General features: G+C 37.5%; 1 protein-coding gene across 6 annotated transcripts in view; it reads right to left on the reverse strand.

The window, feature by feature from the left end:
* Positions 1 to 486: 486 nt before the first annotated feature.
* Positions 487 to 25,876, reverse strand: part of RAPGEF2 (Rap guanine nucleotide exchange factor 2) — a 181,410-nt gene continuing 156,020 nt past the window's right edge. For 5 of the 6 annotated variants that reach the window (XM_027882827.1, XM_027882831.1, XM_027882828.1 and 2 more), the window contains 13 exons: positions 22,450 to 22,607; positions 17,910 to 18,150; positions 17,280 to 17,663; positions 15,660 to 15,871; positions 15,449 to 15,572; positions 14,824 to 14,847; positions 13,566 to 13,789; positions 12,729 to 12,920; positions 10,866 to 11,018; positions 8,607 to 8,832; positions 6,422 to 6,981; positions 3,765 to 4,070; positions 487 to 2,594 (listed from right to left, as the gene is read on the reverse strand). In XM_027882827.1, the coding sequence (XP_027738628.1) occupies positions 2,569 to 2,594; positions 3,765 to 4,070; positions 6,422 to 6,981; positions 8,607 to 8,832; positions 10,866 to 11,018; positions 12,729 to 12,920; positions 13,566 to 13,789; positions 14,824 to 14,847; positions 15,449 to 15,572; positions 15,660 to 15,871; positions 17,280 to 17,663; positions 17,910 to 18,150; positions 22,450 to 22,607 (2,830 nt within the window). In that variant the 3' untranslated portion in view covers positions 487 to 2,568. The remainder of the gene's footprint in view (positions 2,595 to 3,764; positions 4,071 to 6,421; positions 6,982 to 8,606; positions 8,833 to 10,865; positions 11,019 to 12,728; positions 12,921 to 13,565; positions 13,790 to 14,823; positions 14,848 to 15,448; positions 15,573 to 15,659; positions 15,872 to 17,279; positions 17,664 to 17,909; positions 18,151 to 22,449; positions 22,608 to 25,876) is intronic. The other variant, XM_027882830.1, reaches the window with a different exon arrangement.

A 25,876-nucleotide genomic window follows, 5' to 3' on the forward strand; every position in this document is an offset into this window, starting at 1 on the left:
GGCATTTCAAAACTAAATAGGCTACAGCGGTTCATGGCTTTAGCAGTGCCATTTTAACCCAGACTTCTGCATACCATTGAAAATAACAAATCTAACCTGTGAGGGAAGAAAATAAAATCTACAGATTTAACACTGAATTGCTGTCAGCTTTTACTACTGGGAATGCTATTGGGTGATTTTTATTACTTAAAACACCTTGTTCAGTAAAAACTCAAATGGGTTGCTTTCCATACTTCTCCCTGCTTAAATGTTAAAACATGTATTCCTTACTTTTTACAGCACTGAGAATATAAAATCAACATAATTTTGCCTCTAAAATTGTTTACATTCCATACACACCAAAGACCATAAGTTTTTTGGCATCTCAAATGTTTCGGCTGCGAACACACAACATATCGGTCATTCTCACTCAGCAGTACACACACCGAAGTTTTCAAAAATTATCAGCAGCACAACTGTATATTAAGAAAAACTCCACACCAGTGGTTTGCCCACATCACTTGGCAATGTCCCTTTAATATTAATACACAGAGAAGTAAAATCTTTTCATAAATTTGTTCAAGTATGTGGAACATGTAAAATGCATAAGAATCAATATGGACTTCATTAATGTTATATTTATTTATTTTCCAGCTTCATACAAACTGGATGTAGAAGCATAAACATAGTACATTTCTACCATTTTCAACAAAAATATAACCAATATGTACAATTATTGTATTAAAAATACAAAAGGATACAGACTCCACCAATGTCTTTCTAAAAGACATACAGGTACAAGTAGTATCAAAAGTATGAGGAAATCACCAGTTAATTGTACATTCTGCACTTGACATCACAGAGCGAACTGAGATTAGCAGTCCTATGGTCTACAATTACTTAATGCTTATATAACATTTGTGCAACATGTGATAGAGCTAAGATTTTGTATTTCTATATGCACATGAGGTCCATAGCCTTGAGAATAAAACTGGCAAATAATGCATATAACATGTAAAATTACAGATGCATAATTGACAATGTGATATATAAGCAAATAGACAAAAGCTATGATTACAGGAGAGAGAATTAAATAAAGCACTGACATTTGTTTGATACAGTGAAAAAACACTGCAATTTGATCTTTAAAAGTTGAAGCTATTTACGTTTATCTACTGATCAATATGATCAGCTGAGTTCAATGGAAAAAAAAAAATCCAAGACCAGCAGTTCCTCACATTTGAGTACTACTCGGATTGGCAGCCTTCACTTCTCCGGAGTCTGTGCAAAAACAACACAAAAATAGAGGGGAGGGTCATTTCAGTCATTCTAGGGTTAATAGCAGCTGTGAGCAGGTGGTTGCTACACATTGGCCTTCTCTACACATGCAGTGTTCCATGAAGCCATTAACAGTTGTGACTATTCCTGCATTGCAAAGGCTGGCAAATCTAATCGTGTTATTTTTTTTTACTTAAAGGCTCGTTTATCCCCTAACGTCAAAGTCAATAGATGGAAGTTATTAGATCAGTGTTAACAGCTGACACGAGCTGTGACATCCCAACTTGGCTTCACTGCAATGTTATCCAGTTAATTTTTATTTTAATATAACTACTATATAGTAAAAAAAAAAAGTACATAACTTAAAGGTGGGGTTGCCATCTGTCTTATTAGAATGGGACACTTTTTTAGTATGCCATCCTGTATTCCACAAGGCACAGGTATGAGACACACAGTGTCCTCTTCCACCATCGACCAGTTGCAAGCACTGTGTTTCTGCATTTACACCAGACCCGGATGAGAATGCCATTAACACTAACATTTACAAACTTGTGAAGATTCCAGGGTGGGGCACATTAAGAGCAAAGCTAGATGGTCAAGGAAAGGCTGCATCCTGTAACCTCTGCCTTCCCTTCTGCCCTGCTCAGCCACATGATAGCAATATTCTCTCCAGGAGCTCAGGCTGGCAACCTTACTTAGAGGTGTGAAATAATACTGTAATTACTATGCAGATGCAGTATTTGATCTTCCAAATGCAAACATACAAAATTGTAACAAAGGCATTGTAAACAAGCAAATAAGCACTGCCTCCTTGAAGGATCTCAAAGCATTTTTCTCTTTGTAGGTTAAAGGCCAAATGTAATTTGACAACTAACTTATCTCATTATCCCAATGAGACTAAGTGCTAGGATTGTGATTAAAATCTAAAAGGAAGATTTAAAAAAAACCCTTCCAGGCATTGGGAAGTGCAGCCAGAGTTAATCATCCTGATGTGATGATCTTGGAATTTGGAATGATACTGTGTGATGTGGCAGACAGCGACAGTGGTAGCTTGGAGATTGCTGCACTGTGCATTTCAAGCAACACAGTTTGAAAAGTGCCAGGGCGATTTCTTCACAGTATTTCACATGCAAGGGGAGAGGGGACAGAAGGGGGAGGGGCAGAGGAAGAAGCCCCATGCTGCTTTAAGGCAGGGAAGGAGGCAAATAGGTCCACCATCCTTTAATCATAGTTCCGAGGCTCCTATTCTAGGGACGTCTTCTTGTGCTCTCCTTAAAGGTGGCTCACTCTGGATCCAGAAAAGCCCAAGTCTTAGACAGCAGAGACTTGTTCATCTTCTGCAAACATAACAGGATAAGGGAAAACAGAATTTAGTTCATACAGAAAAAGACTGCTACTGAATGAAACAAACCTGTGCATATAACAACTATGTGCACTGTGCTGACATGTTTTCCATTTCATTCTCCTAGGTATATACTTTAAATAATCTAAATGTCAGCACATTTCAGGTCTCATGGGAAGTATTCCTTTGTAATTTTGCTCTTGAAGAAAATAAGACAATCCCCTAACTGAGCTATGTCCAGTTCCTCAGCCCAAGGAACACAACAGCTACTCCTAGATGGCCAGTAGCTTCAGAAAAGACATCTTATATTTTTCCCTGAATACATCTGCAATTTAGTCATCATTGGTAGAAACAATTAACATTCTCTGTCATGGTAACTCTTAAAGTTTGAGGCAATTAAGGGTAACTTCATTTTTCTTACTTCATCATATTCAACTGCAGAGTTCATCCTGCACATAAAACCTTACCAACTAAGCAGTTAGAGGCAAAAGGGTAATGTTAGTCATTCTATCATTAAGCAAAATAAAGAGTTCAAATGGGGGATTTGGGCACCGTCCTGCCTAAACTTTGAGCGCCTAGGCCTAGAGTTGTAATCCAGCTATACCTACACTCGACAGAAAAACATTATAGTTCAGTTAAAGCACAAAGATGCAGACACAGTTGGGCCAGCGAGGTAGCAAGACAGTAGTAAGCTCGTTATGTGAAACTGTTGGAGTGGAAAACCCAGTGTCCATAGCATAAGAGTTTCAGGTAGAATGTGAATGACTATACAAATAAACCTGACCAATTATGCTCTGTGGGGTGGATAGGCAGGTACTCTATAGACCAGGCTATTTTTTTGATCATTAAATACTGGGTTAGTGCAAAAAATTAGGGGAGGTACATGGTGAACAGAGGCACCTCCAGAGAAGTTGCCTAAGCCAACTACTTGGCTGTCCAAGACTCACATGGACCTACATTCCAAATTTTAAACCATATTTAGGATGAACTGAATTCCTTCCCTTATAAAAAGTTAACAAATAGCAAGTTTTGAAAATGAAATAGAGTTCAGATAATGGCAAGAGTTTCTATGGCAGAATACATCTGTGTAATGTGCTTTGTGTCTGTGAAAACACTGACCAGTTTTGCACGCAGCATGCTCAACATCTACCAATTAGAAATTTACCATCTTCCTCTGTGGAAAACCCTTGAGATGGATAGTGAGCAAGACGTGGATCTGACTCGTTTGGTTTATGCCACTGAGGTTTGTTCGCAGGCCTGCTGGTCGAATGGCCGTGAGACTGCTGCTGTGGAGTTGATGTTCCATGACTCTCACATGTCCGTGCCACCATTCTAGACCTCTGAAGTGCTATGTTGTAATCTGGAGGCTTTCTGGTTGGATGGGAGCCACCCTCCGCAAACTCAGCAATAGGTATTCCTACATAACCAGGAGGAGTTGGAGGTGGTTCCCGATATCGACCCTCTTTTCGTGCTGCAGGAAAAACAACAGATGATTATAAGAGATAGGAAGAGAAACACTGCTGAAAAGAAAACAGTTACTAAGTAAAAATCAACCAACTCAACAGCCCAGGAAGAGAAAATCCGAAGGACAAAAGTTAACCATCATATGCTATAAGCATACGAGCTTGTGAAAAATAAATCAATCAAGAAAGTACAGAATATACAACATACACAGGATCCAGCTATTCTTCCGGTGAAGCATTAGTCTAATAAAATTCACCAAATTACATGAGGAATTTGTTCAAACTTCACAACTGAAGCTGTTCCATCAATTGTATACAATTACACATACAGTGATCAAAGTAACATGGAAGACAAAAGGGTCTGTAGAAGTAGCAAACAATTCCAAAAGGCAAGGAAGAGGGCTTCATCTCCACACTTTTTGAATGCATGACTGCCCACTGCCCCATGGTTGTACTCTACGCAAAACTGGAAGTATGCCCATAAGAGCAATGATTGAATATGATTTTATATAGGAGGTGGAAAGACCACCATCTAAGTTCTGGATCTCACTGAGATGTAATTGTTTACCTGAACAAGACTTAACTCTGGGCATAATGAGAAGCTCTCTCTTGCAGAGAACTTCAAGGGAGAAAATAGCAGTTAAGAACTCTAAGCATCTGCAGAGACACAGAACAGACAGGCAAGACTCCCTGTTTCAGCTGTGTAGTTAGAAATGTCACCTGGGACTTTGATACTGTATACTTGTTGTGGATCTAGCGCTTTAACACAAGATCACTTAACTGACAAACCTTAAAATAAAGCAGGAAAAACCACTGACACAGACAATTTACTCTCCACAGCTTGTCATACACTGTACATTCTTGCACAAGTGGTGATGACACCACCACCCCGCATTAGGCAGTATGATTTGAATGAAAGGGCAGTGCAAGCTCAAAATGGACCGGTGCTATTTGGATACAAGTTTTTATGGACTAAAAATAAATCTCTGGTATTATAACAAAACCAAATAGTTTCCAATAGATTCTAAGTATTTTTCTTGGACAAACTGTTTTAACTGAGCAAAGCAGCATGAAGAGGTTTCTGAGAAACTTCATTCAAATATTTCTGAAAAGGAGAAGAAATTCTATGGAAAATTTCTGTTCAAATACTGCAAGAGATCAATATCTATTCAGTGCAGAAGTAGTATGTAAAACAGTGGGTTCTGCTGGACAGTGATATACAGAGTTATATTTGCAGGATAATTACTTAATAGTAGTCAAGTGCATGGAAGTGTGTTGGTTTGAATTTTCAGGTCTCTTTCATGTTCTTTCAAGTCTCTAAAAATGTAGTGGCAACCACTGTCTTGAGAGGCAAGTTTGGAAGCACACTTGTTACACATCCTGGAGGAAAGCAAGGGTATCAAAGAGAAAAATTAGAGAGAGGTACAAATCTGAACCTGAAGTCCTGAACTGAACAGGTTCCTGCTCCTCATAGGCCAGGGATTCAGATCTGAACCCAAGCTTTGAGGCAACATGCCACTGCTAAGCAGTATGCTTGAGCAGAAAATGGAAAAGTCATTTTATCACAGTGGTCTCAGCATGATCCTCAATCTGGCAGACTTTCAGCTGTGTCAGCAAAAAATGGCTCTTAGGTAGTTCTTTATATTAACCTGACAAAAGGCAAAGTGAGGGGGAATGAAAGGAAGAAAAGTGGCAAAAATTCAGAGGTTTTGGATGGCCAAAGAATTGGGATGTATAGAAGGAACAGTATGAGAAAAATGTTAAGCTCTGCCGAAGACACCTTCATAACTAATTTAAAAATTACGTGATCTTTCTATTATTGATTGCATGTAAATGTATTTCACCTCTAACTTAGAAACCTCCTCAGTTTCAGCAGTCCAAAGAAATATTTTACAGTTGGTATTTAAGCACAAAGTGATCCCATTTTCAGAAGTAAGGAATATTCACAATTATCAGACAAGTCATAGAGGTATAAAGTAAAACCCTTCTATGAAAATCAGGCCACATTTATTAAGACTTCTAAATATAGCACATGGAGCCTTACTGTGATGAGAAATTCACATTTCAGAACAAACATCTAAATACATCAACCTCTCAGAACACTGTCCAGCAGTTGAGCTAGTTTTTTGATGTACGTAAGGTTCTCTTGAAATACAAAGACACTGCCAGAACTGAAAATCAACAAGAAATATTTCCCCTTGTACAGAAAAATTTAAGAGAGACTGCAAAATGTTCGGTTTTGCTTTAAAACCTAAAAAAAGAAAGTCAAACCAGCCAAAAGAAATGCAGTTTTAGAACAATACAAAACCCTGTAAGCAAATGAATTAAAATACTTCATGATAAACAAAACTTAACTTACCAACATGCCCCTTTGAACTACTTGATGACACTGCTGTATGAGTGGGCACAGGAGCCGGTTTAGTCTCCTCTGCTGGTACAGATGTTATGCTAATGGTTTCAGCTTCAACCGAAACATCCTTCCCACCCCTCCGCTTTATGGTACCTGTATCACCTTCTGAGTCCTCTCCCCAGTATCCTGTTGAGGATGCCCAGCTTGCTCTGGACTGTGCTTGATCAAGGCCCTCCCTGCCTTGACTTTGCCTGCCATACTTTGTGCCGTGATCGGGGAACATCAGCTGGTCCATATGGCTGCCTGAGGCCCACAGTCCTGCCCCATCGCCTGAACTATCAAAATGAGCGTGTCCAAAAGGCAGAGTCTCCCAGCTCCTCTGGTGCTGTATTGTTTGTATGTTATCATGAGAACCGCTCGAACAAGAAGTCCAGCTACCACGGCCACTGTCAGCTGCATCAAGCGAAGCTCTGTCCCCCTGATCCTGTGACAGTTCTTCTGTACTAGGAGAAGAAAGCACAGTTGCTCCAGCATACAGGCCTCTGGTCTCTGAGAGTGGTGCATATGAGCTAGATGCACAGTGATGATGGGGAAAAAAAATAAAACCCAGTGTTGGAATTGGAAATCACGTACAAGACACACAATTCAACAATCAAGAGAAAAATAAACATATTTGGGGGTTGGACTGGATGATCTTTATAACATTTAAAAGGTCCCTTTCCACCAAAACCATTCTATGATTGAAGGTTTGATGCACTTTCTAATATCTTTTGTTTGCATTAATGGCTAATTCAATTTCGAGAATGGGACACTTTTCTTTCAAGCTCATCCTCAACAAAACAAAAACAACAAAAAAACCCCAACTGGACAGATAACCTGATAAAACTTTACACTTCAGGGAGTTATTTCAAAAGATAAAATCTTAACTTTGCAGCAGCCTTTTAAGACAGGTAAACCACACTGACACACATAAAAGGGAACAGACTGACAGAGAGGGTTGTCCTACTGCTTTTCCAGCCATGCAAAGCAAAGGTTCAAAAGCTAGAGTTTTAGAAGGAGGTGGTTGATATTCAGATCTAGGTTTCACCTTTTCAGATTTATGTTTTTTGCCTAGGAAACTCTAAAGGTTAAATTTTCAACATTTCCTGCAAATGGAAATGTATTTCAACCTTAATTTTGGAAACACATGCTAATTCCTAGAGCAAGTATGTTCTCTGTAGCCTCTCAGCCGTTAAGTGAGCCTGACACTATCACTTACATAGCAGCAGAAAAAAACGACAAAGTGTCACTTTTGCTTAGCAGCTATCCAGGCTTCTGGGATTTGTTCTTCCAGGGCAGCTTGCTAAGCAGACTGAAAGCCAGTTCTTCCAAATATTAATCTGATTAGAGAGTTTGCATGGCCTGGGATTCCCAGAGCTGAAGTACATCACTTTTGGAACAGGTCTGCCATTCACAGACACTGCAGGATTAAAACCCTTGAAATCGTTCAGAGGACTGAAGCATCCAAATAACAGCTCAAAAAAAAACCAAAAAACCCCCAAAAAACCCCACAAAAACCAAAAAACAAAGTGGAGACTGAATAGGAGCCAGAGCTCCAATTATTTTCACACCAAGGCTCACTACTAGAGATTTAGAGAACTCCTCACAGCACTAGCTTCCCCACCATTACAGAAGTTAATTACCTAGAAAACCAGCTGCATAATGTGAATTTTAGCTTCCAATTATTGTTGACTAGAAGAGATATTTGAGGCAAAATATTTTGGAGTTAGACAAATATGCACTTTTCCATGAAACAGACTGGAAAATCACTAGCTATTTCTGTTCTCAGTTTGATCACTGAACAATTGTATGAATAATATCTCATCTAATTCAGTTAATTCCCCACGTAGGAAGCAGGCTAGGATACTAGTCTGCCACAAAGAGGATAATCTACAGTACCACTGAAATGCTCAGACGATAAGTCTACTGAGGCAAACTTTTACTGCTGTAGACCTCATCATGCACTCAGGAGTGCAAAACCTTTTCCTGTCAGAAATGGAGCATTATCACAACAAGCAGCATTGAAAGAGCTGTTTTTAAGAGCAGGGGAGAAAAAATACTTGAGAGATACAGAGGAAGTTACATGAACAAATACACATGCCACATACATACTATATGAAAGTATAATGTAAGTAAGCATAAATAAAATTCCTACCCTAAGCTGTATTGATCTGGTTCAATCATGATTCTTCTATCAATCCTTCCCACACCAAGATTTGTCTCCACGATGCTGACAGAATGCCTCTGTCTCCTCTCGTCATGTAGGGAGACTGGCATAGAGTCAAAAGAGGAATTGCTGACAATACTAGATCTAGAAGAAATTTCACTGTGACCAGAATCTGAAAAGTTATCCACCGTGCTGCTAGGAGCCAAAGTATAGCCTGCAAAGGGAACATCATGTTAATTGGACTCTCCAAGACACCTGCTCAGTTACTGTCAGGCAGCTGGTGATACTGTCACCATAGTAGAGCAAAGCTACGATTACATTTACACAGCACTGCAAAAGATAAAGATGCACAGCAAAACTGTGTAACACTGTGTATTTGGTCTCTTAATCAGAGGTTTTAAGATTGTGAGAACACACACTACTCATTTACAAACCAACTGCTCACCTGCCTTCTTCTATGCCCTCCTACCTCAAAGCCTTTTCAAATTCATCATCATACTCGTATCCTCACATTATGAAATCTTACTTCTCAACAAACTGCCTGTGCATAAACACTGTCTCCAGGACTGGAATGAAAGAGATGCTTAGGATGAGTCTATTGCTTAAAGTACTCTAAGAAACTTTCTTATACAATTTTTCTGTTTGCAAAGCTATGCTTCACAGATGAACAGCAGATACAACATGAAGCCCAGATGCCTGGGCTGACTGCTTATTACATATTTTAGCTGAGAGGGGGGCAGGTTTTCAAGCTTTCTCTGTTATACTTGGCTAACTAATTAATTCCAAATAGCTTATATTACCAGAACTATAATGAAATTTGGAGGCAGCATTGACACAGCCAGACTGAGGTAAAATCTGCATACCATGTCACAGAACCAAATTCAGGTTTTGTTTTAGTATTAAACAAAGTTGTGCTAAATGTTCTTGTCAGCTAAGTTAAAGATCATTAAAAAACATAAATCCACAAGTAACTGCAGTTTTCATTTTTTTTTTGCTTTCAGTCTACACATAAGAGTCAAAATTACTTCTACACATCTATCCCACTTCACTTGCTGAGAATATGGAATTAATGATGTCATTTTTGTCTGAAAGAATATAACATTAGTTTCATGTCACCATCAAAACAGGGATTTTTTTTTTTTAGTCATGTTTATGATTTGCTTTTTGCAAAAATAAAGTGCTTTTCCCATTATGAGCCAAGTACAGAATTCCAAGTCCTTTTTCAAGAAATGCATAGGCCTGGCCATATTTATAGAAATTCACTGTTTACTAATGTAGTATTTGGGAGAAATAACAATGACAGCTTACAAGGACTTGAAATGATATATTCTCTACATAATATTCTCCATCTGACCTTAGTAAATAATACTTCAATACAAGTCACTTCAACTCCAGTGTATATTTTACCATAACATTATTTTATGTAACTGTTAAATTGAACTTCTATGATATTCTGAAAAGAGAATAATTTTGCCTGCAGTACATCTAGGCTATCATACTTTCAAAGGGGATTTTTTTTGGTTTAAACTACAGCACAACGCCTCCATCTTCTGTTTCTCAATTCATAACCAGAACAACTACATAAAAAAAAAAAAAAAACCACCAAAGTCAGGCTTTAAAAAATTCCTTTAAAGTCCTAAATTCACTTTAAAAAACAGCTCTATGAAATCACATAAAAACACCTTGGTCAAGGAAGCTCCAATGTGTAATGCCATTCCTTAAATAGTCATATACGTGGCTTGAATAATCAGGCTACTATTAAAATATTCTCTAGTAATGATCTGAATACTAAATATCTTAAGCCTTTTGTGCCATACATAGGTCACATCCCTTCCACATGCATGACACAGCAAATAATTCCTCTAATAGACCAGTGTGGTCAATGCTGTACAAAGATTTTAAGTTTTCAACTGCACATCCTTACACTGGCAGGAAACACTGAAGATAGAAATATTTTTCAGCAAAAGCAGCTGCAGTGAGAGTGACCTACAGCATCAAATCCTGTATCATATCAGGCTATTTTTCCTGGCTTTTGATAACCACAGGGCTTTCAGGTACCCTTGAAATCAGGTTCACAATTATCCTTTTAGGTAACTCACACTGAGCTACGTTTCCTGCCCTCTTGCTGACCATAAGTGACAAAAATAGGAGCAGCAGTAGTTTATCAACTGTTCAAATTCTTTCTTAGAAGCTTCCAAAGTCCATGAGTTTCGGGAAACAGGATGAGAAATACTGAACATCTAATACCTTTCCTTGGAGAGCTCTGAGGTGAAGTAGGAGGAGAAGACAACTGTGAAGATGCACTTGAGACCGTGTCTTCAGATTGTTTCTTGTGACGATCCAAACTTCCTTCTTCTGATAAGGAAAGAATTTTCTTTAAAGCTTGTGGGGAGTTAATGCCTTTAAGTAAGAATAAAGTAGATGTAAAGTCCAGTATAAATACATCTTCATGCTTCATAATGCATTTATAGAGCAGATATCATACAGGAAAAAACCCTAAGTTTTCTGACACCGCTTTACATTAAGCAAAATATTTAAACCTATTCCTGTTTAAAATATAGTGCTTTATTTCCACATATTCATGCAGACGGTCTTTCATTCTGGCCACTTAAATACTTTGCCACAGAAAACACAATGAAAATTTGATGTTGTAGAATAGTGCCCATACAAAACTTGAGGATATGCATAGGAGTGGCTACAGAAAAACTTGAACTAAAATTATGCTGAATACAGACACAAACCAACCTCACTGGCTAGTGAAGATTTATATACTAAGAATTGAAACTGTTCTCCTGTTTCTTTTCTATTCAGAGTAGCCTAGAAAGTCAAAGAAAGCTGGAAAGAAAATTAATAAGATTAGGCTTATGAAACAAGGTCATCCTGCAGCTGCCTTTCTCCCTTTCATTTTTGGGAACTATCTCTGCACCAGCTTATTTTTGGAAACTGAAGAGTAAAAACATCCTGATGATGATGTATGCTGTAAAGATCTAGGACACCAAGAATTGCTTTTCCCAGGCCACATTTATCCATCTTTCTTTTCCCTTCCCTCAAAAATCCACTCTAGGACAGTGAAGATAGAGCTTCTCTGACAGTTTTGCCAATGCTTGCAATAGAGGTTATTTTCAAGCATTCACAGAACTTATCTTTGATCTGCTGGATCGCAATCATGCTATCAATAATTTACAGCTGCTTCATCAGCATAACCTAGTCAGTTTTCAGAAACCTTGGCATCATTGAGCAAAAATGCAGTCTATGGAGCTTCAAAGTCCTTTTAAGACTTAAAATTAATGGAAAAATCAACAAGATCCAGATAAATAATGAATTGTTTCTTGCTCATTTTACTGCTTCTAATGCTTTGTTGCAGCCTAAGCAGTGCATGAGGAAAACTGATAAAAAGCAAAATCAGAATTAAGCTCTTGTGAAATTACCATCATGCAATAGGAAGGGCCAGTTATGCTACATATACTTATTAGGATAATTACCACACTTTAAGTGATTTAAGAAGTTCTTTAATCATGTATTTGTGTTATGTATACATTCTGGGACACAGATTTGGAAATCAGAGCAGAAAAACTCCTATAGTTTGGTGCCTTTCTGAGTAACATGGAGGCAGCAACAACTGAATAACAACAATAAAAAAGCAGAAGGGAGCAAAAGCCAAAGGGACAATGTCAACATGAAACTTCAGACCTACATTTCTGACAGGACCACCAACCTGAGTGGGCCTGAATTTCACATTAAAAATTCAACTTCTGAAGAGACACTGAAACTTTGGAAACATCTCAGATGGGTCGTTCAAGAACTCCATATCCCTAAGCCCTTTAGAAAAGTTAAGCCAAGATCCCAGGGTAGATAGAACCATTTCTTCTTTCCAGCTGCTAGTAACAAGTAAATACTTGTATTGATTCAATTGACAGGATGCTTTCCCTAGATTTCTTTCTTCCTTTTTTTAGAAAATAAAATTATGGACAGACACCGCATGAACTGGCATAACCTCCATATCATACTACCAGAAATAAATGCCTGAACCTTAAAAAATTCAAAATGTCTCCCTGACATGAGTGAATACACTTCACAGTATTAAGCCAAATGTTTTCTTGTTTCACTTACCAAATGGTGGAAGGTCTTTGACTGGCACTTTCTTCCGAGAGGGATAAAGAGATACAGCAGGGACCTGCAACGCTTGGTTTACTTTATGTTGCTGCTGTTGCTGCTGCTGCACTTTCTGCTGGATGCCTGCCCGGGGAGCCACTGGTGATGTTTCAGATTTTCCAGGTCGCTTGTCTCCTGTATTTTTCGGTACTTTGCAAGAAAGGGGAGAAAACACTGAATGACTACTAGCTAAAAATGTGGTGGGTGTTTTAGCCCTCCAATTAATAATTAAAAGGTGCTCAAATACTTGTACAATTAAGGACTACAAACTGATTCAGAATGGATGTATAATTATTATTTTTTGCTACCCTAAAACAAGGGAAGGGCACAACATACAGCATTCCCTCAAATCAAAATGAAACTGATATATCCACGATAAGGTCCCCCCTGTGCTGTCCCCGATACAGCCCTCCAGGTATCTCTGAAACACCTGGAAATATGGAAAACCCCTATTCCCTCAGAATAACCATATACCCATTCACACCAATAACCTGAGTACATAGAAAAACTTTTGATCCTACAGATCCTTTGTACAGACAAATCTAAGAAGCCCTTGTACACTTCAGTGTGACATCATCTTAAAGCCTTATCACCTGTATAAATACTATGTCTCTATCCTGTTAATCTACAGGATTATCTTTTTAAGATTCATAGACTTTCAGTACTCGAAAATGAAACCAGACACCTAATTTTCCACCTCATTTTCTAGTTAGTGTTCCTGATTGCCTCTCTGGACTAGAAACAGAGGTATGTTCAACAGCTTCCTTAAAATCCATAGCAAATGACAATGCTCACATGTGTTGGTGGCTGGTTCACACTGCAGAGACAGGGTCTGGAGGCTTTCTTCATCCATTTCCAGATCCAAGTTTGAGAGATACTGCTTTACCTTCCGTGCCATCTGAGCATCTTCGTACAGCTTTTTAGCATTAAGAAAGGAGCTGCGACGGACCCGCTTTTTATGACCCCCTGTTTGCGCAACATCCAGCACAGCTGCATTGGAACTGCCCTGGCTGAGAGACCTGAAGTGAAGGGGGGCAGGAGGAAGAGGAAAGAGGGGAAAGGTACGACTTAGTCCAACACACTATGACCCAATAAATATGAAACGTGCAAAATATTGCATGAATGTCAGTCTACAGTCAAAGCTTACATGCCTCATTCCAGTAAATCAAACAGCTGTAACAGACAGAAAGATGAGGGCCAGAAAATCTTTTTACTTGGTTACAGGCACTATTTTAATTACACAAATATTTTAACTTATTCTGCTCCAACTAGGCAACATCACTTCACACATCTAGAAAGCATTCAAGGTAGCTCTCTCACATAAGCCAGCTACTGAGAAGACTGGAGCATTAGGAAAAAGCTCATGCAATGAGGGAATGCTGACAGAAGACTACAGTTGAGGTTCAAATTCAAATTCATATACAGAAGGCATTTTGAAAGCCCTCTACATTTGAAATCAGACTGTAAACAAAATATACAGTTTAGTTTTACAGAATAGAACTTCTTTGTAACTTGCGAGGTTGAAGACAACTTTTTGTTAAATAAAATGATCAACTAGTTCATACACATTTCAGTGTATGTGTATCTATATGAAAGGTATGCATTGGCCCTGAATTGTTAAAGCAAAAATGATGGTTGAATTGTAATATGAAAATAAGTTAGTTTAGCAAATACTTAAGTTTTAACTTTTGTATTCAATTGTGATAATTGCTTAATAGGTATAACAAAATTAACAGCTATTTTCAGCTGTTGCAACCTTGTCATTTTATAATTCTCTTTGACTGAAAGACACTTTCTTAAGCAATTTAAATTGGAGGTGGGAAGAGAACATCCCTTTTCTACCTACAACCACTTAACAATAATTTAAAATTTTTGTGTTATAACCTCAAAAGCAAAAGCACTCCTAGATTAAAATGTAAATGTATTATCAGTAAAAAGGGTTAACAAGAGAAGAAAAAGTCAAAACACCAGAAAATTAAAGATAGCAAGTAGGAAACAATGCAAATGGTAAAGGAAGAATGAATGTCTGTGTTCGTTGTGTCCAACCACTTACCCCAAACTCCTCCATTTCTTCTTCCTGCAAGTGAGAGTCAGGAAGAGTAAAGCACGGGTTTAGGAAGAGACAGAGAAAGATCACAAGCCCAGAAAGAAAAAGACCAGACCTCAAAACAAGCAGTCCTGGAAGCTCACAAATATTAAAAAGAGCCTTGACTTGAGCAGATAGTCAGATATTACAAACCCTTCTACCTCAAATTAGGAAAAAGAGTATGCAATAATCTGGTCTAACATGAAGCCAAAGAGCATTCAGTCCATGTTTTCGAAGACCACTGGCTGACACTGCTTCAGATACATTACTACGTCTACTAAAACAAAACCATAAGCTGGCACATGTCATTGTTTCAAACAGACCAATACAAATATTTTAAAGACAGTTTCCCCCCCTCCCTCCCACTGATAGAATCTCATTTTTATGAAGTAACTGTCAGCTAAAGAATAATAAGAAACATTTGAAGTATTTATCAGTAAGCACAAAATGTAATGGTTTCTCCAGTTTTAGACCACCACGTAATTTTGGTAAATCGATAACAACAAGAAGCTCATACTACTCCAAAGCCCCTCTTGCTGACAGCTAGGCTTCTCTCAGCTGCCAAAAGCTTTGCCTGATACAACACACTTACCTTGTTCTAAACATTAAAGAAGGATCCATGTTCACAGATGCCATGCGACCGACGTGGCGTATCTCCTTCGCAATCATTCTCAGCTTCTCAAAATTGACCAAACCCTCCACTTTAGAATCATTTCCTACAATCAACAAGCAATAACATGAGTAATTAGGTAGGAAAGTTAGTTTTCCTTAGCTGGTAAAAGATGATGTACTTCTGCTTTTACCTTCATGAAGGAATGTAAGGTCTTTTTTGATAACAGGAAACAGAGGGATAATAGGGGGCTGTAGATTTTGGTTGTTAAGGACATTACGATATTTTGCCATATTCCTAGATGGATCAAACAAGTCCTGTAGATCTTGAAACAGTTTTTCATATTTGCTTGGAAGCTTTTCCCAAGTAGTTCGGAGCCTTGCAACTGGTGCCAAATTCAGGCCACTTGAAACAAAAAAAGTGCAGAAAAGTTCAAGAACAAGAAACAAAAAATCCCGTAAAAGACCATGTTAAATTTTGTATTGGAGAAATACCATATAGCCAGGATAGTATAGCACAACAGTGTCAATAAAGTAACAGAAAGTGAAAATTTCACCAGCACAGAATTATTACTAATAATTATTATTCCAGAATAATTCAAGTAATTTTTATAAAAGCCATAAAAACTGGAGATATGTTAACAATGTAACTATAAACAGATAAAATTACATTTGGATGAATAATTAAACCTTATACAGACTATGTACTTGCTGCTTTGGGACAGTGTCTGAATTTGATAATAATATTGTAATCTAAGAGTATTTCATGATCATCCCTTATTTCCAGATTATCAAACTGGAGGAAAAACCGTCTTTGATGATGATGTTCCGATGGTGATAACAAAGTGACTCGCCTTCTTTCTACAATAATCCATCTCACTTTGTTCTGTCTAGATCAAATTTTGTAAGACTTTCTATATCTGAGGTTATTTGGAAGCTGTAGCTGGTACAAAGGTCATTTTTATCCTCTATAATGGCACTGCTTGTCTTGCTGTTAATTTCTACCTAGGGGAAAGTTTGGCACCTGGAATGGTCCCTTCATTCAAGTTTTTCCTAGCAGGAAGGCTGCTTTTATTTCTCATTGAGATCAGCTGAAATAGCTGAACGAAATCTCAATATTTTTAGGTCTCAGAGATGTTGGCCAATTATCATCATGTATCCTTGACTTTGGAACCTGCCATATTTGATCAAATGCTATTCAAAACCAGAAAACTCTCTTCCTTTCCATTCCAAAACTATGAAAGGTTCTCTGAGATTGTCAGACGTTTTAAAATTCTTATTAAAAGACCTTTATTTACAGCCTATAATATGGTATAATATCACAGTCTGGTATTGACTGTTAGCAGAGTTCCATGCAAGAAACTGCTGATACAAAGAAAAACAAAGGAACGTATCATGGCTGAATGAATTCATTCATTCACACTGAGAATGGTATGTATACTGGGAGCTACATATAAAATGAGCTGTCTTTAGGAAATTAATGCATTCATTTATGACAATGTTTTAATTTTTCTGTTTATAACTACTGTTTCTCTTGGTCTTTGTCTTTAAATAAGTGCAGTAGTTTGTCTAGTGCCAGGTTCACCAATGACTCTTGCCATGCTGTCTTAAGCAGTAAGTACATAATAGCAGCATTCCAAAAAATATTTCAGCAAAAATTTCATTGGCAAGTTCAGATTACTGGAAAACATCCTCCTTATTGGATTGCCAAGTGTTGATGTTAGGTTTACTCTGTTAATTACTTTTTTTTTTTTTTAACTAACATAAGTAAGACTTTGCTTTTTACTTAGAAGTAAAATTATTACTGGCCATACCTAATGATGGCAAACATTGAGTTGAAGTTCTTGCATTCTCTGCAGTGTAGTGCTATCTTAATGAAATGCTTTATGATCTTCATCCTTTTCAGCTGGTTGGTTTCTCTAAGAATCTCAGAAGCCACCCAGAATGTTTCTTGATTTATCACCTCTTCGAACCTTTTTAGATTAGTGCAACCTGTTTTTGATTTGAGTTTAAACAAGTCATCTATGTATTCTGTGGGTTCAATATTACGGAACAGCTCAAAGTTTCTCATGGAGAGTTGGGTTGCCACCTCAACAGTACTGAGCTGTAGTAGGGAAATTTGACTTTCCCTTAATAACTCTTGAGCATCTTCATCTGAACAAAGAGTTTCTGTTTCCATGTTGTTCTTCAGGTAATACCTGTAAAAACAAAATTCAAAAAGGCACTAGATACAATATACTCGATTAATGCTGAAAGTTACAGCAATGATCACTTGGAATCTTATAATAAAATTAATTTTACCAGGCCTAGGTATTAATGAGAAGCTGCATAAGCAGAAATTTGTTGCAAAGAAACAGAACATTAATAATTAAGTAACACTCCTTTAACAGGATTTTGACTTAATAAACTGCCATCATCAGCTTTAGCTCAGTCTCCAATCTTACCTGCCACTCAGCTGTATCCTGTCAGCAAGCTTGGATAGCTGATCAGGAAGCCTCCTTTGCTTGATTACACCCTCAGGTGTGACAGATACTTCACATAGAGAATATGCATCAGGGGTTGCAGTGAGAGCAAATTCCCTGATAGCCTGGATAACCACTTCTTTTGCTGTTGTGTCCTTACTGATCATTATGTAGCGACTTTGCTGGTCTGCCTTGAAAACCCGCAGAACTTGATCTGGCAAGTCTGGAAAAAAATGACACGCAAGTTACGCACTTCAGTAATGAAAAATAGAAACTTAATGGTATAAGAATAAGCGAGTTACATTGAGTTAACTACTACTGCTAAGTTTTTACTTCAGTAAAGACTAGTTCTATTAAGATCCAGGCAAAGAAGTTAGTTAGGCTATAGAGGGAGCAAGCCACAAAAATACATTAACATTTTCAAAGTTTGGACAGACAAACTGATGAGCAGTCTGATTTTCACAGGTGTTCAAAAATTCTGTTTAAGTCTGAGAAAAATCCAGGACATAAGCTACAATGACATGTAAGAAGCTTAAGCAATTCAATGATAGGAGTGTCAATCTTCCTAAGGATGTTTTAAATAAAATAGACTCATTTAACTAACTCTGACACTCAACCATAGTGCCACACACAGAGGGAAGATGTGTACATATAAGAGGCTAAGAAGATGCTCTTACAATGCCTAACATGCATCTGTACATAATTAAAATGCAGTAGTATTAATGCACCCAAGTACTGAATTATCAAAAATACTCTATCCTTTATACATTTAGATTGTAATAATACATGTGTGACTGACTGAAAACTTTGCTCTTTAGTTCTCTATGCCAATGTTTTAGTAATTAATAACTATAGCAGCCAGAGATAAAACAAACCATCACAAATATTCACATTCTAAATATATTACTGTTTCAAGTGACTGGTGACATCAAACTTATAGCAAACACCTACAAGGTGACTGTTTTTTAGGAAATCTGGAAAACTACCAGCCTAACGTTGGATTTGGTATTTCCATAAAGTCTTATAGGAAGAAATTAAAAAATGAAAAAAGAGATGAAATTGTACAGCTATCCACCATGGGTTTTTTAACATCAGGTATTTTTAACTGACAAGTACTTTCAATTAATTTAACTTTTTCCCTCTATTACAAATAAGCTTTCCAAGTTTTGTGAGGAATGACATCTAGTAATTTTTCTTTAATTAATATGGGTTTTTAAAAAATAATTTCGTTTTTTAAATCCCAAAGGTCATACAAGCAAGAAAATGTTTCATAATAGAAAGCCTTCTGAATCTGCCGCTACAAAATGACCTTCCAAAAAATACTGAAAAAATAGCTTCCAGATGAAAACGTTCACTTTGATACAATCACAGTCTTTTCTGACAAGTCCTGAGTGTGCATAACACATACCAAAGTTACTACAGAAAGATCTACTCAGCAGCAGAAATCTTGTGACAAAAATTAAACAAAAATTAAATCTCCCCATTGCTGCTGCATGTTTCCAAAATAGTAATTGAGAAAGCATTAAGATAAATCTGTCTGATATGAGTTGATTTACATGCCACAAAGGCTGTTTAGGCTTAAATATATTAGTTTACAGATTTCATGCAACTAAGCCCATAACTTTCAAGCTCATAGTAGTTTTTTTGCAGCTTGAGAAGCACTAATAACAAAACACACTAGAATTGAGTGATTATATCATCAGTTATACATAAAGAATATTACAGGCCATTTTCTAGCCCTTCCTAAGCACTTGAGTCAAATCTACAAATACTTTATAACTAGCACGTTGATTTTGCCTTTTATCACCAACTCTGTGTTGACCGATCTTCCTCCAGTAATTAGCTGGGATACAGAGGAGTGCCTGAAGTATTTTCTACATTTTTTGACATCTTGAGGAAGGTAGATGCCAAAGACACAGCCTTTCAGAGATGTTATTGAAAAACAGACCATGCCCTAGATCTTGTTGCCTCTTGCTGTTAGAGAAATACCTGCCGCTCAAAGAAATGCTACAAAGCTAGGAAGGTACTGTAAACAATACAAAAGGTCAGAAATTGTTTAAGAGTCCCAAGAAATAAGTGTTTTATGCAAGGAGAAAATAACCAGCACTGCTAGATCACTGAAGTCAGTAGGAAGAAACAGAGAGAACCGCAAATAGAAATGTCCCATTTTAGCGCTGCATTTTACCACTCAATTTGTCAGGCTGCTTACCTATCAGAGCTGGTAGCAAAAGTGCTACACAGAATACAGAGGAGTCTGCCAGCAATGGAAATGATTACAGCTATAGCAATGGTAGCAAGTAATTCAGCCCAATAATTTTTAAATAAAACGCCGCTTGAAGAGAATCGTAATCACCCCACTTCCCTCCTTTTCATAAAGGAAACTGGGATGACAGGCTGAAGAATGCAATGCTGTATGATAGGAATCTAGGCCCTTAGAAAGATTGTGAGGGAACAAAAATTGTACTGGTGACTGGCAGCTCATCATTACTATGTTATTTTGACTTCCAGTCATATAACAAAGACAGCACAAGAAAAGAGAAATCAAAGTGCTATTGAACCTTAAAAAAAACCCCTTTAAAAGTATATTTGAAACAGCCTGAGCCAATCAGAACAGAAACTACAATGACTTCTTGCAGATTTCAAGCTGTTCACACTTTCTCCTCAAAGAGTCCCTTCCAAAACAGTAAGTTGTTTTATTTTCTATCCTGAGGGATATATACCAAAGCCTCAAAGGACAGCTGCTCTACCACTTTTCTCTTTCTTCTCCAATGCATTCAATTTCTTGCAGTCTGCCTCCGTTTCCATCTTTAATTTAGACCAGGGTAGTAAAAGGAATTAAAAACTGCAAGGTTTAATTTTGTCCAAATGTCAAAATATATAGAGGAATAACTCAACTCTTCTATCTACACTGCAACCATCTCTAACGTCCTTAAGGTATATTTTTTTTTATTTCAATCCCTCTTTCCCACACAGGAAAAAAATTTTAAGCAAATAAAAAAAATTTTTTTTTTTTAATTAAGAAATACATTTTCTACAAAGATAATGGAAAAGTTGCTAAAAAATTGGAGCAATGGCATTACATCATATTTATGTCCTGTCCTCAAAGTAAATCGCAAACAGTAGAACCTTATTTGTTTATTAAGCTTCTCTGAACTCCATCTGTGATGGAAGGGTTGTCAGGCCTGCAACAGCTGTCCTTCTCAATTCATGGAATTTCTTTGAGCTGTGTAAGTCAGCAACGCCTACAGCTCTGGAAGTTAGCCAGTTGCTGTGCTTGGCATTAGGGGCATATTAATTACCTAGAACTGACAGGTCTAGGTAATCAGTAAGCTAGAGAATGAAACCTTCCACCATTTATAGAAAAAGTGCTGATGAGAAGCTAGGCTCTTATTGATAAGGTATATCTTCAAGGTGTTGGACACTAGTCATCAGATAATATGCAAAAAATCAATCTTCCAACTCTCTCAGGATCAATGTAAGACACTGGGATAAAAATTGCATATCACCTTCTTGTAATCTTCTCTAGTCCTAAAAAAACTCCGATGAAGTAAGTTAAGCTCAGTATCACAGTTTCAAGTGCAATGATTGCACCACCACTGCCAATGTGTGGGCTGATACTCAAGCAGCATCCCTTTAGGTAATGTCTGAAATCCCTCAGGCTTAGCAGGGCACTGAATTTTCAGTTCTACTTTCGAGAAATACTCTAAAGATTAGACTAAAATAACCATGTGTCTGCACAGCTAGCATCACCATATCCTCCTCCAGCAGCTATATTTTAATAGCAAAGATTTGGATACTTAACTCAGTGAAGGTTTCCCACTAAGAATCTTCTTGCAGCCAGATAAAAGCCCAAATCCCAGCCTCACCCAGGAGCTCCAGCTAAACCCTTCTCATAAGATAAGGCTCTCAAGTTTCTCATATTCTCCCCCTATTTTTCCCTCACTCACCCCTGTGCTTTGATCCTCTCTAAATGTGTTCATTTTTTATCTATTTCAGAAATGGATTTTATATTCAAAGAATTTGGCATACAGCTGTAAGGCAGGGCGACTAACAGGAAACTTTGAAACTCTGTCCCTTACAGATGTAGTACAAGATTATATAAGTCTGTTCAGAAAAAGACTGAAAAACATGTCCTGTGTCCCAGTCCAACGCCCTTTCCCTTTACTATAAGCTAGTGATCTACTGTGCTATTTGAAAATACTGCAGTCCTGTAAATAAGAATGCATTGGAGCAAATTATAAAGTACCAAGCAAAATAGGTTTTTTCCTGACCAAGAGTATTCAATCAGTAAGAAGCACTCTACATACAGTACACTTAAAAAACAGACATCTATTATGGTAGGGTAAAGTATATTAGACCAAATGTAATAAATCCTAATGCACTAATATGTGGGTAATCTGTGTATGATACCATATAGTTAATAAAAACTCACATGCCTTGTTCAGTCTCTGCAGGTCCAGAAAAAAAACCTGATCTATTAAAAGAAATTAAAAGTTCAAGAACAACAACAAAAAATCCTTACCTGGAGTAGTATTAAAGTCTAAAATGCGGTGATGAGACTGCAGTAGATCAGGATTACTGGATGACAGGGTTCCACTGACAGGTAAAGCAGGAGGAATGTGCTTTGTTTGCCTCAGTCCCACAATGCTGTCATCCTGAGACTGGCCAATTCCAATGTCACTGCATCCAGAAAGAAATGAAATCAGGGCTTACAGACATTCAGAGCTTGGGCTATACTAGGGGGATGTCCCTTATTGCTACCTTTTTACACTTCCTATTGTTAGTACAGCAATATTTAGTAGTCAAAGTTCTCCAGACAACAGTACTTACTGTCTAGCTTTGCCAACAGCAACCAAATGTCCATTTAGTGATTAGATCTGCCTGTTCACACTGCTAGAAGATCCTCATGTTCACCACTAAGCTCTGAGAAGCTGCTAGGCTTGTTATTTTTTGACCATTTTTCACAACGACCAAGATCTTCATTCAAAAGGTGGTACCTCTGAATACCTCATCACTCCTGCACCACACCATTACTCAAACTTTGACTAATACTGCTGTCCCCTCAGCACTGTTTTATTACAACACCTGAATTTCACAGATTTTTCACCCCATCAGAGATCGCATTTGCAACTATACTTTGTGACATATCTAAGATCTTTCAACAGACAGAAAAGAGAGGATCACTGAGATCATTCATTTTCCTAACCTATATCCCCTCTCTGAGTTTCTTTTCACTCAATGTGACTGAAAGGATGCCAGTTAACTTGGAAGGCTAAGCTAAACAGCTGAACTTGTGTGTTACTGGTATACCCTTCAAAGTGCCTGACAGGCATAAATAAAGCATTCTATGATAAAGGTGAAGAGTTTTGTCTGTTAAATTGTGTAAGGCAGGGTCCCAAAGGAGGTCAGTAGTGCTAGATGGATCAGAGTTATCATCACATTATCGTAGGCACTGACGTGCTTATTGCTGCTGAGTTCATAAGTACAAAGTGAAGCAGAACAACTGTTACAGGATGCAGAGCTGGAGACAGCCATTGAACTTTTCTCTAAATATATAGATTCAAATCCTTAATAAAATACTCAGAGGGTGTAAAATGTTGAATAGTGGTCATTATAGAAAGTGAAAACATTTAAAAACACAGAAAACATAGGCAAAGCCTTTCTAAAAGCCAAGCACATCTAAATCTGTATCTACATGTGTAAATAAAGCATAAGCCAGAACTTACACTTTATGGCAAACTGCTACAACTCTGAAAAGTCAGTCTAGTAAATTAAATGATGCAACACAAATGACCACTTGTACCCTAGTGTTGGGCACTTAAGCCTATGACTAGTGCTCCAGTCTTCCTCAGAAAACCTAAACAGAAGTAATATAGGGCCAGATAATTATCCCCAATAGCTGTTACAGCACCAATATCCTTTTGTGCTTACCAAATGAATTAGCTTACACAGTACACTCTTGTACCACTTCTTTAAGTGCTATGAATAAAACAATACTCTGGAAAGCTAGAACAGTATCTCTGGGCAATTAAGACACAATTTTAATTACATGGACACAGCAATTGCTTTTTAGAATGCAGTGCAACTCAAAAAAGTTTGGAGGGATACTTCTGTATGATGTGTTTGGATTTTCTCATTGTTTTTTTTTTTTAAAAACAAGATAGCTAAAAGTTAGTGGATTCTCTCTCAATCAGAAATTAAGCTGAAATCTGAATATTTGCATTTTTGTGCTTCCATATCAGGCACAAAATACTGTGACAAGCAGTGATGCTCAGTTCAGCACACAACACTTATGCTCAGCCACAAGCAAGTCTCTCAGTACAACTAAAAAAATTTCCAGCAATCAATGTATTTTCTTTAAAGTAGAAATGACTTCACATAAAAAAAATAAACCTCAATAAACAAAAAACACAAAACCCAAAGCTTTCTGGAGGTTCTAAACAACTATATACTAGATTTCGTAAGTCTCACAACAACACTGTTTTCTCTAAATTCAAGTCAGATGAAGACAATGTGACTCTCACCCTTATATTAAGAGTTTCATTTGCATTATGCATTCCTTTTGCAGTTTGTCAGTTTTATATATATTCTTATACCAATCCTGTGCGTCATGACCGAAGCAGCTTCAGTAAAGTGGATCAACTGACAAATGTTAGGCTTAAAAGAAAAAAGTATCCGAAATTCTTCTCAGTTTTAACCATTCATACAAAAAAATTGGAAAGCACTTACTTTACACTCAGTTTTGTCTATTTTTAAAACTTAAATCAGAATCTGAGTTCTAACTTATGCAAAAAAAGAAATTAATGCCAGAAATTTCAGATAAAAAGAGCAACACTAAAAAATCCAGGTGCCAGGAAGATCAACTGCCCTACTGTTAGAGAAAATATTTTATTATGCCGATGAGATGAGGTTGTCGTTTTAAGGAAACAGCATTTCTATTGTTTTCTATGCGCATCTGTGTGCATGCAGGGAGACAGCGCATTAACTAAGAAATAACTTTCCTGCTGAATGACAAACAGGGTAGAAGCGATAATGGAATGGCAGGACTGCCTGAATGCTTCCTCCTTCAAAACACAGCATCCTCTGCATCCCACTGCAGGGCTGCAAACAGAGAGGAGAGATGGAGGCTGTTTCTTTGTCTGAGATGCTGCACTGTGGACTAGGCAGAATTTTACTAGAGAGGGAGGTGGGGATTGTGTTTAATCCTTTTTTGGAGCAACTGAGCCTACAGACCACAAAGCCACTCTGCATTAGAAAAGTAAACAAAGAGCTCGAGTGGAGGCTGTAGCCAGAAGCAAACTACAAGAGAAGCCTTACAGCCAGTGAAGAGAAGATTTCCCAGTAGGAGCAGAGGAAATGGTGCTGTTTGCTCAGTTTGGGAAGTTACTTGACATTATAGGACTAAACTGCAAGACTGAAGGAAGGCATTAACTCCTGTTCAAACTGACTCATCTTTGATGCTGATTTAATGTCTCATGAAGCAGACAAGCTCCCTCTAAGAGTGACCTCGTTCTAGTTTAAAGATTGCTTTTGTCTGGATACATCCTGGAGGCACTGCAGACTTCTGCAGTCTTCACAATCAAAAAAAGGTGGACAGTTTAACCTCACAAGCTAGCTGACTCATGAAGTCTTTAAATGCCTATTTTAATTAATGAGTAAATCAGTCTTTTCATCCCTCTTGATTTTTGGTATGTAAAAATACATGAGAATAGGTAAATTCCCTTAATATATGCAACTACTAGGAAGAACGAGATAGATGCTTCTATGCAATAGGGCAAAGAAAAGCACAAACAGTAAAGTCTACAGATACAGATGTCTATGTAGGAACTGTGCAGACACAAACAACTGAATGTCAACAGACTTTGCAGACCAATTGCTATATATAACACACAAAGTAAAGCTAGCAAAAAGGAAAATAAAATAAGTCAAATGTATTGTTTTTCTGAATC

The sequence above is a fragment of the Empidonax traillii genome, unplaced genomic scaffold (assembly GCF_003031625.1).
Source record: "Empidonax traillii isolate 1590-97213 ecotype Southwest subspecies unplaced genomic scaffold, ASM303162v1 scaffold112:size1231168, whole genome shotgun sequence".
In the NCBI taxonomy this organism is placed as follows: domain Eukaryota; kingdom Metazoa; phylum Chordata; class Aves; order Passeriformes; family Tyrannidae; genus Empidonax; species Empidonax traillii.